The sequence below is a fragment of the Aquila chrysaetos genome, chromosome 26, assembly GCF_900496995.4.
Source record: "Aquila chrysaetos chrysaetos chromosome 26, bAquChr1.4, whole genome shotgun sequence".
NCBI classification, from domain to species: Eukaryota; Metazoa; Chordata; class Aves; order Accipitriformes; family Accipitridae; genus Aquila; species Aquila chrysaetos.
The window spans coordinates 4975214-4993513 of record NC_044029.1 but is presented as its reverse complement, the minus strand read 5'-3'; the positions used below and the strand labels follow the sequence as shown (position 1 = coordinate 4993513).

Here is an 18300-nt window from a genome sequence, read left to right as displayed (position 1 = left end):
TATTCTGCTGGTTAAGCATGGCATACAGCACATAAAAAAAAGGGTAGGATTTACAAGTGGTAGATTTATACACCAATACCAAACAAAACCCAACATGTTTGATATTTCACAAGGAGGAGGAGGTGGTTTCCAGTATACATTTTTAGCTTAGCAGAAGCAAGGTGGAAAGGGAGTACAAGTGTGATAAAATGTTAAGCCTCATTTTTCGGAACTCTCATAAAAGATTTATTAACGAGGAGTCTTAAGCTTATGTCTCATTGCTTTTAATTTTAATAATTCATCTCTAGGATTACAGGAAGAATTGCTTGTGACCATTTAGATAGATAAACCTAATTCACGGTCACATATAAATATGGCCTAGCCTTCCTTTTTTTATTTAAATAACAACCAATTCTTAGAAGATGACACTTCTGTTTATTTAGTACAGCATTTCGTTTATTTAGGCAGGGCATCAAAAGTTACTCCCAACAGCACCCAAGGTTGAAGACTCCAGTCCCACGTACAGTGTACAGTACCTCGGAGGAGCCTTCGTTGTTCACATCCACGGCATTTCCTGGCGTGGCAGATGAATCCGAATCCGAGCTCTGAGACCCACCTCTACCCGGAGTCTGAAATAGAGGGGGGAGAGAAAAATGAGTGTCTACAGATTGTATTTAATAACACATGGTACGTATCCTATGTAAAGGCCTCTCTTCTACTTGCTGGAATACAGAAGTATTGTCCCTCCAAAAGAGTAATGAAGTGAACAAACTGATGAGTAATTACGTAATTTTCAGTGCAACGCTTCAACAAAAGCTTTTATCCAAGACTCTCCATGCATCAAAGGACAACCAAACACCAGAAGCAAAGGCCAGGACTTTAAACCACTTCCTCTCATGAACGCTCAAGACAAAACAAAGAATTAAGCTAAACTCTCCCCTTGTATCACTCAATGTGATGTTAAATTAAGTCTCTATATCCAATAGGAAAACACTAGAAATTACAATCTAAACAGTTTCAGAAGCAGTAAATAGTATCATACCACTTTCTTGACAACTTGTCTACAATCTGAACAAGCCTTTAAATAATCGAAAGACAGAAAACTAAAGAGTGAGGACTCTGCTGATACAATAAGCACGCAAGCAGGTACACTGGCTTGATTTGGAAAAAATAAAAACAAAAAGCAAGCCTGTAGTAAAGTTAAAACATCTTAATCAATAAGACAACCTATAAAAATAAACTCCTTTGAATATGTTGACAATCAGAACAGTATTGATTTGAAACTATAGATTTAGAGAAAATAATCAAATAAATTTGAAAAACTACATGATTCAACATCTGGATAGATGGATCACAGCTTATAATCATTATTTAACTGTAACTTTGATTTAAATTTCATTTAACTTCTCTTACTCATCTCCAGAACACCACTGCTTGACCAATGGCAGAAGAGTTAGCATTCTCAAAGCAAACATCAGTAAAGAAATTATCTTAATACTGATATGCAATCCTAGTTTCAACAAAAAATAGAAGTTCATTATCCAGTTCCATGACGACAATTGCAAATGGGATGAAGTAATGCTACTGCTGTATTGTTGCCCATCTGGAAATACTTGTAATGTTATAAGGGATTTTCTAATTTAATATAGGGGGATTAAAGATACAGAATTTTAAATATATATATGGAAATCTACAGAGAGAGGGACAGAAGTAGATAAACAGTTTCAGTTTCTAGATCTTGGTGTCTCCAAAATCTTATTTGCTTTAGAATTTTCTTGCTCAAATATATCCTTTTTTTTTTTCCAGACAAATCAGCTATATAACCTTTTATAAGATACCTGCAGCACATGTGCTTCTCCATACTTTGAAAATTAAGTCCATTTTCCTGCTTTGTTTTGTAAAGAATGTTCTATTTCCAATTTTCATAAAGATAACAGCCTTTTATTACAGAGCAAATAAAAAAATATGTAATAAAAAGGTCAAGTTTACTGATTAAGGACTTAATTCCCAGCGAGATGCAGTTCAGTTTTAGAAAAGCTAAAAGTTTTAGAAAAGACTGGCCAAGGGGAAGTGAGGAGGAGTGATGCAGCAAGCTATCAGGGCTGGTGACAGTAAGTGAAGGAGAGGACCATCTCTCCTCATTCCAGCCTTTTCTGGTGTCACCAGTTAAGTGATCAACATACGCTGGCTTTCCCACTCCCGTGACTTTTTTATTTTAGCTGGTTTATGTTTCTAAAGAAAATAAGAACACAACATAGTTTCCTTCTAGTACAGCATACAAAAGCAATAGGCAAGGTGACACGAGCTCTCCAAGTTAATAATAGGAGAGGCAAAAAAGGGCGTAAGCAAAGAGTACGATGCACATGCGAAGACGTCAAAGCGAAGGCATTAGCACTCCTCCTCCAGGTCACTGATATAGACCGTAAACAAGGCACATCCCAGCATGGACCATGGCTGCGCGCTTATCAAGTTTTCATACTACATCAAACTGGGAGGACCAGTTGATACCCTCAAGGGCAGGACTGCCATTCAGAGGGACCTAGATGGGCTGGAGGAACGGGCCAACGGGAACCTCATGCCATTCAACAAGGACAAACGGGGAGTCCTGTGCCTGGGAAGGAAAATCCCTGGCAGCAAGAGGCCTCTCTGCTGAAAAGGACCCGGGGCTCACGTCAGACAGCAAGCCGAAGAGGAGCCAGCAGCGTGCCCTGGCAGCAGAGAGGGCCACCAGCACCCTGGGCGGTATTAACAGGAGCCCGGCCAACCGACCAAGGGAAGCGATCATCCCCCACTGGCCAGCACACGTTGATCCACGCTGAGATACCGCAACCAGTTTGGGCTCTCCCAGCCCGGGGAGGACATTGATAAACCAGAGCGGGTTCAGCAAAAGGCCACCAAGACAAACTGGGGCTGGAGTACCTGCCCTGAGGGAAGAGGGCTGGCTCAGCCTGGGGCAGAGACAGCTCTGGGGGGGCCTAGCAGCAGCCCCACCATCACCTATGAGGAGGTCATCAGAAAGAGGAGGCCAGGCTGCTCCCACCAGCGCACAGTGGGAGGACAGGACACAAAAACTGGAACACGAGAGGTTCCCACTGGACGTAAGTAGAAGCTTCTCCAGCACGAGGCCAGGCCTGAGCAGCCCGCTCCTGATCTCCGAGCTGGTCCTGCTTGCAGCAGGAGCTCAGACTAGAGAGCCCCTGAGCTCCCTTCTCGCCCAAATTGTTGTGCGAGCTCCGAGGCGCTGCCCTGCAGAAACCCACGTCCTGCAGGAGAGCTCTGAAACCCAAGTTTAGTAACCCCGTTAATGAAGACATGGATTGTGTGCATTGACGGTCGGAGGAACAATATCTAAAACAACTGGTAAGGTGTAGCCAAGTTTCTCAGTAAGGCAGATAAGTTAGAATATTGCATCTAAACAGTTATTGCAAAATCTAATAGAATATTGCATAAACAGGTTTCTTCAGTTTATGTAGTTCAGAAGTTCCCTTTCCATGCAATCCAGAAACCACACTCATGCAACCCAGAGGTAAGGCTCACTTGTGAACTCATTTTGTGCAAGAACAAAGAATCCAAAGAAGATATATATAGATATATATATACACTTCTGTCTGCCTAAGGGAAGATGAAGAGGTCAGGTGTCAAAGCTTTCTTCCATAAAGGAGCTGAACTTTCATGATATAAGAATCATTTTCTTACTGAGAGGAATTTTTAAAAAGGCTTTAGAAATCTCAACATGATAAAAAGGCTTTTGTATGGCAGTTAGCTATGGTGGCTGTTCTGTTCTAGAAAGCCTGGAAACTTGGACCCCTGTCTGTCCCAGCATCTACATCCACAAGTAGAAATGGGATGGTTTGAAATGGAGAAAGCATCAGTATTAATGGATATGCACTTCTTTACTAATGCTTTACAAAAAGACTCTTGTTCCACTCTTCAGCTCCAAAAACTGAACAATGTGCCTTCACGTAGCCTTGGACAGAAAGACACAAGAGCAGAGGGAGAACCTGAACAAAACCTGATAGCCTGGGCAATGGCAATGAGAGATGGTCCAACCATATCTTTAGATGGGCAGCATACACCTTCCACTTCTGCAATACCCGAGCAGATGCTTCCAGCATACCTAATGAATCATTTCATCCCAAACCCAAGAATCTCCTGAGACAATTAACACAGTATTTTCTTCACTTTATTTCGTAACTTCTTATACAACGCTGCTCTGCATTGTTAATCGCTCATCACATTTCACCCCAGAGTTGACTGCATTTCACAGCGAGATTTGCATATTAAGTTCTGCTAGTTCTAGCACTACAAACTGGAGATTACTACAACCTCCAGGATGAAAGCTCTTATATTAAAAGTACAGTGTTATTACTACGTGGTTGATTAAAGTATTTGCTTTAAAAAACACTTCAGACATGCTATAATCACACTAAAAGGCACCGCATGGCATGTCTTATTACACACAATATACAAGACAGAAATTATTAAACAGTACCTGGTAAAATCCCTTTAACCTTTCAAAAAACAACGTGCAAGAAAGCGTATTTCCAAGCTAGATTTAGAAAGCTTAGTACAAATAGGGGACATCTCCTGGTGAGTGGCATGCAAAGGGAAGAAGGGTGGGAAGGAAAGAGGACATTAAGTAACTTTCAAGATCAGGAGAAACACCCCATAGCATCCATTTGCAAAGTAATACTGACTAGCAAGAAAAAGTTAAAATAAATTTGGAAGGATGTTCTGGAAACCAAGATCATAAATGCAATTAACTTATCTTTCAAGGCTGTAATAGAATTGAAACGTCCTTCACTAGGCAAATAAAGAATGAGGGATTGGGAATATTTCTTTTAATTGATCATTGCATGATCAAATAGGTTCACACACGTTTAAGATAGGCTCCCAGACCACCGTTATATCACGTTCCACCAAAAAAAAATAATCAAATCACAACACATCGAACAACTTGGACTTTGTGAACTAAGGGAATACTTAGAATGATGCTCTTTGTTTTCAGTTGGACTACACAGGGGAGCAAAAGAATGACTTATGAATCCCATAGGAAAAGTAAATTTTCACACAGGCTTCTGTATATGTATTTTTACAAAATTAACATTTGACCCTTAAAGGCACACCTGGAGTTGAAAGACTGATGCAAAATTAGTCTCTCACCCAGCGTATTTCTTTCCTAGCTGTCAGAGTTATATTTGTTTACTTTGTGGAGAAGCATATGTTTCTACTACTAGCACTAGAGTTGTAGAAGTAATATGCTAAACTTCATAATGTTGTTCTCTGTGTTTTCACAAAACTGTAAGCTAATATAAAGAAACATCATTAACAACAAAAGGATGACAACGATTGCAGCTTGTTTTCTGAAAAGGAATAGAAAATTATATAATGAATGAGTTGAGCTAATCCATTAAAGTGATGGAGTATAAATATGGATCGCTACCGTGTCATTTTTGCATAGTCATTTAACTGTCTATAGCCATGCTCCATTCAGTTATGATACTCTTCTCAGCAGTTTTAAATTCAGAATAAATTAAACCTTTGAAAAAATACGTTAAGCCTTGAGAAAGTCTGAACAAATATCAATTTATACAGTTCTCCCAGCACAGATTTAAATACTACAGAAGGGTACTATTGTCCAAACGTATTAAGGTCCTGAAGCAACAAAAAAGACACAAGAATGAGAAGGTAAGAAGGCCAAAGCCCTTGTTATCAAACAACTCTCGGTGCTAGAAACAGAGTACAGTGCAACACAGAACAGTAATGTTGTTTACTTCTAAAGAAGTGTGATGCTATTTTATGACTCTCTAAAATGAAACGACTCCTGAGTTCACAGGGCATAAAACCTTTCTTTCCCATCGTGCCATCGGTTCCACGCAAGCAGACCTTGTGCCCAGGAAGACCCTTCAACCTCACAGGGAGGGCATGAGCACAGCTGCAGTTCAGCATCCATCTGAGTAAATACACTATCTAGCGAGTCCTGCAATTATAAACGTAAAAAGAAAATTATAGGTAAGGCATGAGATACAATGCATCCCAGACAAATAAATACCTCTGCTCCTGTGCTTGGAGTAAGGGAAAAGGCGACTGTACTACCCAAGCTGCAGCAATGCCTGCAAAGCCCTGTTCTCCACCTAGACTCAAGACCAAGAATTCAAGCATTGTTAGAAACAGAGCAATAGGATCTTACCACCCAAACACAGCACAATCACTAACAGTTGTAGACAGCCAGTTAAACACAAAGAATGAAGACAAAAACTAACGTAAACAGTAGTCATGCTGGCCCAACAGATGACTCCTACACTACAAAACATGAGTGACAGGAAGAAGGCTCAGAAGAAGGTCAAAGTAATCAGTTTTCTACCAGCTGAAAATAAATGCCTCCTCCTTACAAAAAGCGGTTTTTTTCAAGTCTTGGTATCTTGCAAATATAAGAAGTGAGGTCTGCTTTAAGAAACCAGAGGCAACAGCCACTGTCCCAGTAGTAGATGAACAACAGAGAGGGGACACAATGGCCACAAAGGGCCTTCAGAGTTGAACACAATAAAGAAAAGACAGCTCTCTAAAGAATATGTTGACAAAAATCAAAGTATCTGGGCAGGAAAGTTGTGTCTTGGACATTCCACACAGATGGTTTTTGGGAAAGACTACCTTTTTCTAGATGAGCACGACAAACAATGCATGAAACCGAAAAGTGGCAAGAATGCATGAAAAGAGGGTGGAGTGCAAATGTACAGAACAGATGGATTCCTGAGATGTCACATTGAAAACATACATAAAATTTAGAAACAGCTTGCAGGGAAAGGACCTAAAATGAGGACCTAGTTGAAGACAGCATGGAGATACTAACTTCAAAAACTAAATGAGCAATGTTCAGTAGTAACAAGTATATAATACTTTCTATTTGGAAAATATGCCATTCAAAGTCACCACGAAGATGCTTTTGAAAACAGAAATTACAACTGTGGAAGAAATAAAAAGGTGATCAGGGAACAGAAGAAGTATAAAAAAGAAACATCTCGTGTTTTAAAACTTCAGGAATCAGGATTTCAAATAACTGACTAAAACTATAAACAGTATCTTTGTAGCTTTTGTCTTCCTCCTTTGCAGCTTGATGGCCAGCTGAGTTACAAAAAAAAAAAAAAGGAATGCAACAAAGAATTCCTTTTTTTTTTTTTAAACATACTTTCATAACTCAAGTTGTATCACCAGTAATGACTAGCCATCCAGCCAGAAAGGATGGCATCACCTATAATCAAATAATAAACCCAGTACATATATAAGAAACTACATTTCAGCAACTGGAGGGGGGGGGGGGCGTTGCCAGCTACATTAATGATGCACAAGAAAAGGGTCAAGAGGACGTTCCTTGGCCTTCAAATTACTGCCTCACAGACGTGAAAGATTTTAATACTTATGCTCTTTATGAACAAATCTGACAGCAAGCTAAGGCTCACTTTTAACACCAAAGTACATCAAAAGTCTTTTCCAGACTTTGCCAGCCACAGATTTTAAGTCAAAAAGGTATGCATGAGGTTGTGCACGCAATCACTACTTTTATAAAAGGCCTAAAGCCCTTTTAATAAGAGGTAGATTTTTAAAAGCATAGTTATTTGCACCAATTAGAAGATTAACACTTTTAAAAATCTTGGCATTTCTCTATTTATTTTTTGGGCAGGAAGAAGTCTGTTTCACCGTTGTTGGCAATCGGCTCTGCTGTAATCCTGTAATTTTCGGGAGCCACTGGGGAATAGTTATTTGTTTGAACTTTTCAGAGAAGATCGCTGTTTCTAACACACGAAAACTTTTGCACTGAATTTAGATTTTTATAGGAAGCGTTTAGCTGAACTTAGGGGCAAATTTCCTTTGGCACTGTATCAAGTTTTCCTCTGTCACAGAAGCTTTCCTTGACAGCCTGTTATTTGTCAGAATCAATAAACACCCAGTTAAACACTGCCAATATTTAATTAGGTCCGTACTAAGTTTCCCTGCTTGTTAGCAGGGCTTCCCATCAAACTTCAGGAAGGAAGTTCTTCCCTGTAAACACAAAGCTCCAAAAGGACTAAGAGTGATCTTCACCTGCTCAGGGTCCACGACCGAAAAACAATTTGAGGCACGCTTCAACGCTGAAAAAGTTGGCGGTACGCACACCGACGTACTTTCTTCCCCTCCGTCAACTCTCATTCTCGCAGCAACGCTCCCTTGCACGGCAGACAAGGAAAGCGTGCCAGCGTTTCCAATAAAACGCCCTTTCACAGAGGCGTCACGCAGACAGCGCGCGTCGAAAGAAACGCCGGATAAAAGACGGGGGGCAGCCGGTTCCCCCTCCATCCGCGAGCGCCTGCGGCACGACACCGCTCTCCTGCGACGCGGGATCTGGAGAGATGCCTTCCCACGGCCGGCCCGGCGTGACTCAACCCTTTTCGGTTCCATCCTCCAGCCCAGCGCCAGCAAGGAAGAACCACCGCCGACACCTGCCCTTGGCCGGCAGCACCTCCCTTGACGGCTTCCACCCCGGCCGCCGGCGAACCGCCAGGCGGTCCAGCACCGCCGCGGAGATCCACGCGCGAGGGTTGTGGAAGGCCAGGAGGGTTTCCTCAACGACTGTCACAACTTGGGTTTTTTCGAACCAGGCGGAGCTGCCGGAAAAGCCGGTTCCCAACACAAGGCGGACGGCTGGCCGGCGGCCGCCGGGCTGCCTTTCGGCCTTCGGAGCCTGTTTGCCCCCCAGGGAGAGAAGCCCAGCTCGCCGCCGCCGGCTCTCCCCAGGCCGGGCTTATCCCCTGAGCCTGCCCCGAGCGCGGGCCGGCCCTCGGCCGCGGCGACCGGCGAAGGCGGCGGGGAGAGAGGCCCCCCCCCCCCCCCCCCGCCCAGCCTCGGCGGACGACCCGGGGACGAAGCGCGGCGACCCGCGGGCCCCGTCCCGTTACCGTCGGGCCGAGCACCCACCCGCGGCGGGGGGGGGCGGACGAGCCCACGGCCTCCGCGGCCGCCACGGGCCTACCCCCCCCACACACACACCGCCTTTCCCCCCGCGCCGCAGGACGGGCCGGGCCGGGCCGGGCCGGGCTGGGCCGCGGCCCCCGCCGAAGGGAGAACGGCCGGCACCAGGAAGCGGCACCTCCCCGCCACGCCACGGCAAGGCAAGGCACGGCACGCCGCCCTCAGCGCCGCCGGGGCGGATCTCTCGCTGCCTTACCCGCTGCAGAATCCGCCTGAACATGGTGGCGGAGCCCCCGGATGCCTTTCCCCCTCACGGGTGACCGCGGCCAAGCCGAGGAGGGAAAGCTCCCGCCCCCGCAGGAGGCCCGGCGCGGCCCGTTCGCTCCGTGACAGGAGCAGCAGCAGCAGCAGCCGCCGCCGCCGCCGCGGCCGGGGAGGCGGGGGCAGCCACCGCGCCGGGGCGGGATCGGCGCCGGCCCGCCTCAGGGGGAGGAGGAGGAGGGAATGGGCCGCCGCCGGCCCGCCTCAGGAGGAGGAGGAGGAGGGACGGGGCCGCCGCCGCCGCCCGCCCGGCCGGCCGCGGGGAGCCGGGGGAAGGGAAAAGCGGGAGGCCGGGGCGGGAGGAGGAGGAGGAGGCGGCCCGGCCGGCGGAGGGCCCGGGCTCCTTCCTTCTGTTGTCGCCTCACAACGTTCTCTGGAAGCGGGCCCTGGCCCCGGGAAGGAAGGAAGAAAGGAAGGAAGGAAGGAAGATAAAGCTAGTTTGGAACTTGCAGCTGAGGGCTCGGCGAAGCGCAAAGGCGGCTCCGCGTTGGTTTCGTTAGCCGTGCGGTATTGAGAGCGCCGAGGAACGCACGCCGGAGGAGCATCGTTGAAGAGCAATCGTTTGGATAAGGGGCTGGGAACGGAATTGGGAAGGAGCAGCCGCTGCCTTCGAGCCCCGACCTCGTGGCGTGACCCATGAGGTGTTTGTTAAACACTCGCACAAACGCACGCCGGCCTTCAAAAAAAAGAAGTACGGCCCAAAAACACCGGTTCAACCGAGAAAGAATCCGCATCTGTAGGTGCTGAGGCAAAAACCCCCATGAGGAGTAGCGGGAGAGTTGCTGGAATACCAGTATCCCCCAGAATACGTAGCTCAGCACGCTACGGTTCCCTGTTCTGTTCCAAAGCTGCAACTTTCACACACGGCATGCAAGACAAAGGGTCACAAGTAAATAATAAACCCCTTCAACGGCTGATTGTGCCGCGTAGAACAAATATCATAGCAGAGCGCCAGCTGTGCTGCAAAGATGGAAAACATTTTTCTACTCAAAGGTTGACATTTCTAAGCACTCTCAAATCCTCAGACTTAGCGTGAGTTACGAGCGCATGACCAGAAGGATTCGGCTGCAGCAGCTTAAGGCTCGAGGCACAGCAGCGTTATGTGATTGAACTCCAGCTACAGGCTCCAGCGTGTTTCATGCTAATGTTTCATGCTAATGTCATTTAGTCCACAACTGGGGCGCGTTAAGAGCGCACACGCAGTTGGTAACGGCTTCAGCTGATGAGCGGTGACGTCTTTGGTCACATCCATTACATCATTTTCATTTACGTGTCCACAGTATGAAATGGCTTTTAAATTTGGCAGTTGGGTTTGTTTCTGAACTTCATACATGGGATTAATAATGGGAATAGGATTGGTTTTGTACAGCTGTACAGTTCTTTAAATATCTAGGCAGCCTGTAGACGTAGATCTAATCTGAATGACTGCAAATTTTAATACCTCGCTCCCTTTACCAGATATTTCAACAAGAGCAAGTGACAGCCTAGACGATGAATGCTGAAGTGCTCAATTTGCCATATCCAGGTAACTTAAGCAGCCCATCTTTGCAACATATTTTTTACCCTCCTAGGTTAGCAATCCTGAGTGCTTAGAAGAGGGTGATAGAGATTTGAGGACACTAGTTAAAAGCCTTGCATCAGAGGAGGATTTTCTTAGACAAGTCTTGCGAGGAAATTCATGACCCTTTATTTGTGTGGATGTTTGTGTGAACATATGCATCCATCTCCCTGTCCACCCATCATTCCCTCAGTAACATATGAATCCACTGGCCAATTTCAATCAAATACAACAGAGCCAGATAAGGCTCAAAGACACTAAGTTCCTACAAATGTAAATAGACAGCCAGGGAGAAGAAAGAGACCCTATTGATGCCCACCTGTAAAGGAAAGGCTACAGCATGACTGCCTTTACTAAATACCAGAGAATGCACATAAAAATTCACCCTTGGGACAGAGATCTAGGGGAAAAAAAGATTAAATTAGTCCCATTTTCAGTGGAAGTCCTTGGTTTTAATTATTGTGTGTATGATAATGCCTATGAATTAGCATCATATGCTGCCCTAATATTGAAATCTCAGGCTGTTCGAATATAGGTTATGTCCTCAGGCATGGGAGTTGTAAATTTGCATTTCATCCAGCCTCATAAACTCTGTGACAGATTTGGTGACAGGAGGGTTAAAAGGTGCCTTTCTATGGAGTCCATTGGTGACAGAAACTTTCACGCTACAATCACAGCAAAGACTTTCCCGAATCCAGCGGGAAGCAGGTACTTCATCCTCTAAACAGGAGCCAAAGGCTGGAAGTCTGAACTACATCAAGCTTTTGCATACCTACAGAAGACAGCATGCCTTTATTTCAGGAGAGAACTGAAATCAATCTTTTGACTGGACAAGCAGTATTCAGGATGGCCCAGCACCTCTCAGACCTTCCAACAGATAACTGCCTTTTTTTTTTTTTTTTTAAATGGCTATGCATATAGCCAAATAAAAGCAATGATTACTAGACCATGGCTCATAGGAATGAGCGCCCATGCAGCCTGCAGCCATGACTGAGGGCCACAAGGAACCACCACCACTTGGTATAAAACGGCAGGGAAAATAATGCGTGGTATGCTCACAGCACATATGCTCACTTTAGACTTGTGGCCTATAAATTTGCAAAGATTCTGCGCTACTGTCCTACATGTTTTCAGTGTTCATACAGATGATTATTATCAGTCATGTAAGGTTCCTGACCTCAAAATCTCTTGGTCACAAACTCCTTGGGTTCATGATGTGCTGCACTGCAAAAGTATCCCATTTTTTCAAGATGTTGCTTTTAAGTATCGTATTTATAAGAGGTATCAGCCTCTGGTGGTTGTTTTTTTTTTCCTAGCTCTTTAACTGTGCATTTTTGACTGTCACTATATGCTGCTCGTGTACTTTCATCAAGTAGCTTTCAAATTTACCCACATCTTTTTCTGAGGCTCTCTCCTTTCAAGTTAAACTATGAAACTTAGTTGAAAACAGTTTGTTTAAAGGATTGGTATGTTAAAAACCATAATAACTAGCAGGTAAAAGTAGTATCATGTTAAAAATCCACATCACAAACCATGGAACAGACAAAGAGAAATAATAAGATTAAAGAGTATTAAAAAGTTGCCATCTGTCTTCAAAGATTAAAACTTTCCATAAACTCCCCTTTTTCTCCTCAGCCAAGCTCTTCCAATAAACCCATGTTTGAGGTACTGGAGAAAACTGGCTTCTACGCACGATTTAAATATGAACACACACCACACCCCCAAGCCCCAAGAAATGATACAACTTACTGTATGGAAATTACTGATCAAAAGAAGTATTTTATCTTAAAATACTTCATACAAGCACAGCAAATTTGTTAGCTTTTGGAAATTGTTTATAATATTCATGCAACAACTACTGTGCATATTTATGAAATGGTGGCCAAGGAGTCAATACAGCGATTAAGATTATGGCCATCATCTCCTGTTCAATCCTCAATGATTTAGAAAACCTGCCACCTGGAGTTTGGATTCTAAAATGATGGTAAAGTACCTAATATTTCATAAACAGATTAAGTTAGTAAATTTGTGACTGGAAAAAGAAGCAAGCTATTGTAAGTGCCAAACTGTAATTCATAAGTAAGTGTTGTACAGCCTAAATTACAACATTGCTGAAACCAAGAGAAAACATACATCTGGGATTTTCAAATTCCTCCAAGTGGCTTACAAGCATGTATTTCACAGAAAATTAGGGATTTGGGTGTTCCTAAATCAAAGCAGCATTTCATCAAAATGCCTACTAGGAATTGTCATTTAAGAAGAACATGGCTGGACTAAAGAAAATTTGTGAAGGAAGAATGTTTCAGCTATTGATATGCTTATCCCTGAAAAATATTTGCAAACAAAGTATGCAGAGTGCAATTCGAATTCATGTTTTCTTCATTTTACTGAAAAACTACAACTGAAACCTGTCATTCTTGCAGGCAGCACCAATAAGCTTGAAGAGGCCAATGGCAGAAAACACTTGACGAAAGGGAAGTTCTTGGTGAAACTAGTGATATGGAGAAATAAGTGTTACATGGTTGGGATGAGACATCAGCGACACTCACAGTACATCAAGAAAAACTAATTTTAAAAGTGACATATAAAGGCGAAAAGTCAAAAGGGTGAAAAAGATTGGAAACCACAGAAATTCCACATTTTGTTACAATCTTCATAGACTTACAAAGACACCAAGTCATAAAAGCGTATGACAAAATTTGGAAGTTTTATGAAGTAGAGATTTGGGCACAAATGCATTTTCAACTGAAGGCAGGGCTGTTTAGCAGCACAGATGGGCCACTGCCATGTAGTGCGGGTAGATGGACCTTGCCAGACAGTGCTAAGGAAAGCAGCTGCCAGTCCCTCCCTGCCTGCCACCTGTATATATAGGGCACATCTGCTCCACAATAGCCATAGGAGAACTAAGGTACCCAATTAAGAACAGCTAAAAGGCTTCTCAGAGTTCTCAAAATATGAAAATCTGTATTTGTTACTGATCTTACTACTTATGTAGGAATGTACTTTAAAACGGACAATGGCTGAGTATTGAAATGACAGCATCTATCTTGCCTTCAAAAGAGTTTGACAGTTTGGACTGAACTCTCAGTATTTCACTATTTACCATTTGGCTCCCCCTCAGCTTTTTTAGGGGAAACAAATGTGTTTAGCCTGGAAAAATATTTAGGGTGGTTTTAAACTGGTGTTAGCAAATCAAGATTATCCAGTGGCTTGGGCACTGGTCTAAGGCTTGGGAGACTGCATATAATTTTGTACTCAGCCCAAAACTAGTCCTCTGAGTAACACTCCCCACCTGTAAAAACAGGAAATACTGATACCTGTCTACTGTGAAAAGAAATTGGAATCTTGTGATGAAAAGCATTATAGAAGAGTCAAATATTACTACTAGTGTAAATGTATTGGCAATCAATTAGGTGATGATAACCAAATGACTTATGAGCAGTGAAAGAAATGAAGTGTAGCTTCCCATGAAGAACATATCCCACAGCTTCATCTTTACAGAAACTCCATCTTCTTTCTCTCCAAGGCCACTCAGGGCCCCCACCACACAGGAGACAGGATGTGCTGTGGTCAGTCCAGAGCTGCACAGGAGCTCCTGTACATCAGCTTGGCTCGCTGATCTTTCCAGTAGCATAAATGTAGACCTTTTACCTCTACCCAGTCGTCAATTTTGTCAGAAACCCAAGAAATGTAACTACCTTTGAGACATCTATGCCTCTTTCAGTCTAGACTTAAGCTGCCCCATGGGTTCAAAAGGTTTGTGGTGGGGAGCAGAGGGGAAGGACGTTGACAGACACAAGAGGTCACCTCTGCTTCCCTAAGGAGCTAGGCAAAACCCATAGGGCGGTTTTAGTCTATGTTCGAACTAGTCACCAATCATTCCTGACCCATTCCCTTCTCACTAGAGAGAAAAATAACAGCTCATCGATTCTTCACTCAAGGTACTGAAGGGGTTGGCCAGAGCATCAGTACTTCCCCCTGCATGTGTTAGGGTGAGCGTGTTTGCTCAGCTACTTTAGAACCAGGCTGACTCTGTGATGATGTCCATAACAAAGAGCTGACGACTGCAGGCCGGCTCCTGTGCTACAGAAAGCCTCTTTCAAGTCAGTGCAATTACTTGCATGAGTAACGAGCATGTGTACTAATAAAGGTTGCGTGGCTAGCATTAATACCAAATCCAAGAGCTCAAAGTCATGACTTCTATCTAGTGTTACAGAACCTCAGCGTTGTAGGTTTTGCACAGCTCCCCCCAGGTAACCCCCATTAAAGACAGAAATAATAGAATTAGCTCTACTAACAACAAAAAATTGCTCCAGTGACTGATTTTTCCCCACCCACCCCAAGACTGAATCACTGTGTGGAACGTGCCACGTAGCTTTGCTGGAGTAGCTGGAGAGACAGGCACTGGAACTAGAGAAAGCCCAGCAGCATGCAAGAGAACTTAAGTCATAAATATGTATGAGTTCATGTAAAAAATAAACCTGATATTAATATAACCAAAATCTGAGATGGAGAAGAACTGCTGCTGAGTCATGCAGAACACTTTGCCAAATGCCTCAGCTAAGAAATTATTCTGTATAAAGTTGAAAGCCTGCCACAAAACAAACACTTTCAAATTCCACCCTAAAAAGCTGTGGTGATACCATGGCCATTCTGATCCCGTTACTTCAGAGACGTTAGCTCTTGCTGGCAAGTTTCCTAGGCACTTTCCAGTAAATGTCAAAGAAAATGGGTAAATAGGAACAAGAAAGGGGATTGATGGAATTCCACTGCAGAGTAAAATTCAAATACTTTAAAGAACACATTCTTTGGGGTTACTTATCTGCTCACTTTGGTATGTGCTAATATATATATGTAGCTTCTCTGTCTTTGGGTCTTAGACACATCTCCATCAGTCTGGGCACATCTGAGGCTATTTCAAAGATTTTTCAGCAAAATACTTGAAATGCAAATGAAATAAGCAGGGGGAGCCCTTAGTTATGCAGGTTGTAGGGGATGCCAATAGTACTGATCATTTAAATTAATGTTATTAGGACTCTCCTAGCTACACCAGAAGCATAAGATGGATTTTTTCAATGTCATGTATGAAGATTTAGCAATAATAGGGTTATGGGCATTCTTTTGATCACCTTTCTGCATAATTGCAAAAAAGCTGAAGGTCTGTGGGATTTTTCTTTTTTTCAAACACAAATCCAACCAAATGTAATAACAAGCTTTTTTTTTTTTTTTTAATATACGAATGTCCATACAGCACTGATTCAAACACTGTCCTCTCTGAAAATTAATGTGCTATTTGTTCATGGATTTGTATATAATCAGATGCAATAAATGTTGGCTTTGTTGGAATCACTGTATACATGCTTTGCATCAGCAATTCAGTTAAATATTTTTAAATGGTCAGAATAGAGGCTGCTAAATAAAGAGGGCAAATTTTAACTATAAAAGGAGGTTGACAGGCTTTCTTAAAATAGTAAACAAATACTCCTGTAGCTTTACAGTAATTATGCAATGCTTAATGGCATCTGTTATTATAAACTTAACTTCTCAAAGTCTTCCAGATTTGTATTTTAGCATTAGAAGTTTACTGAATCTCAGATCTAAAATGCTGGTTTTAAGCTGTACAGTATTACACTGCTAAATGCCCGGCTGGCCAGCCCTTAATTTTCTTGCAGTACTAGCCAAACCTGTCTACGTAGCAATTGTAGTAATGATTTAGACATGAGGAAGAATCTTGGGTATAAGCAAAGGAGGATTAAAAATCTCTCTCAGTTAAGCTTTTTTTTTTTTTTTTTAAAGTTAAAATGTTCACACTAAAGGAATAATGAGTGGGACCTTTCATTCATCATCTTCCTTTCCTGGTATAGAGCAGGTAAGATTTGTAATTTCATAAAATACTAGATAAAGTTTGTAAACAAAGAAAATGCTAATTTATAAATGGAAAATAAAATGTCTATACCAAAGCCTAGGGCAAAGAGGCACTGGGAGTCAATGAAGCAAAAAGTAACAAATGCATTTCCTGTGGGATGACGAAATGCTACATGTGGTTCTCAAGAATCAACTCTTCAACAGCTGGGACTTCCCTTTCATTAATGCCAGCTACATGCATTACTGGGTCAACTGACAATACAATTTTCATCTGGATCAAATATGCATGCACCACTGTATTTCTGCATCTTCTGAACTAACAAGAGTGTGGGATGTAGTGTTAAAGCAGTTTTATACCTTCTGTTGACTGTAAGTTGATTGGAGGCAAAAAATTCCCCATCAAATCCTTTATAAAGCTGGCTGGAAGGAAGTTACTGCTTTAAAAGAATGCTAAAGCATTTTGTTAGGTAGGATGTTTGCACCAGACCTGCAGTTTTACTATTTGTGCTGGTAACTTTTCTGATCCACTGTTAAGTACTCTGAAGCCAGATTTACCAAGCCATGTAACCACAGCCTGGCCCCTATACCTGTCTTTTCTTAGATGGCTGTTAGCTGTAATGGTAATAGCAATGCCAGTGATGCATATGCTCAGAAAATAAGCGTTCACTCCTTATTTCCAGCTTGGCATTATAATGATACTGAAATGGCTCCTCCAAAACTGGATATTATACATTATAGAAGCCTATAGCATGGGCCATCTCTGCCTCGAAAAGGTTTTGAACCAAATATGCAAGAAAAAGCATCTTCTAAAGAAAAAATCTTTTTAAGATTGAAGATTACAAAACCAATTAAAACCATCCAACCTGCAAAATGTCTCAGTGGTGGTTTATCTACTTGGCTAGAATATGTGTTCAGTGCACCAAAATCTCTTGATGAGTTTGCCAGGTGATTTGGATGAGCAAGAAATGGAAAATCAGGTGTACTCTCTGAAGTTGGCATGTTTTATTCATATTAGGCATTTATGATCAAATATAGAGATTTCCCATAGTGAATAATAAAGCCTTTTTTGGTAGGCAATTGGACAATTCTGATTTGTATAAAAATCCTTCCTTTTTAAGCCTACGTAGCATAATCACAGAACCTGACAGTGTAATTGCAAAAATATGAGGTTAAAAATGTCATTTATCTCTAGGAAGGAGATGAGGGTCATCTACTGCTGCATCATTTCTCAGCTGCCCAGTAACATGATGTCCACACCCAATTTGTACAGGATATTAATTTTATAGCCTGGCCCAAGGCAGAAAAAGAAATGGGCAGGCATTCACAGTGTTTCATTTCAAGGCATTCAAAGAAGTCTCCCAATAGGTGTCAGGTATTGAAGGCTGGACTCTTGGCTCCCTGGCAGACAGTGGGAGTTCTGCTGCTGACCTCAGTGAGGCACTGAAATCTGTATTCCGGTCTACACTAAGGAAAGAGAAGAACCATTACACACGGTTCATGACTGGGCAGGGCTTTTCTGGTCATCCCGACTTTTGATTCCCATTAAGGACTGGGGTCCCTGTTCGGTAGAAACACAGCTTGGGACTCTGTTGACATGGAAAGGCAGATAAGGTGTACGTGTACCTGTCAGAGAG

General features: G+C 42.9%; 1 protein-coding gene and 1 long non-coding RNA gene across 6 annotated transcripts in view; one reads left to right on the top strand and one right to left on the bottom strand.

Annotated features, from left to right (window-relative positions):
- Positions 1-9360, bottom strand: part of EEA1 (early endosome antigen 1) — a 78491-nt gene extending 69131 nt beyond the window's left edge. For 3 of the 5 annotated variants that reach the window (XM_030002747.2, XM_030002748.2, XM_030002750.2), the window contains exons 1-2: positions 9179-9358; positions 516-608 (exon numbers count right to left, since the gene is read on the bottom strand). In XM_030002747.2, coding sequence (XP_029858607.1) covers positions 516-608; positions 9179-9202 — 117 coding nt within the window. In that variant the 5' untranslated portion in view covers positions 9203-9358. Of the gene's footprint in view, positions 1-515; positions 609-9178 lie in introns of all 5 variants that reach the window. The other 2 variants (XM_030002751.2, XM_030002746.2) reach the window with 2 other exon arrangements.
- Positions 9361-10225: 865 nt separating this feature from the next.
- Positions 10226-16561, top strand: LOC115336117. The gene is made up of 3 exons (XR_003921620.2): positions 10226-10522; positions 10702-10768; positions 11402-16561. It is a non-coding gene; the product is annotated as an uncharacterized LOC115336117 (long non-coding RNA).
- The last annotated feature ends 1739 nt before the right edge of the window (positions 16562-18300 follow it).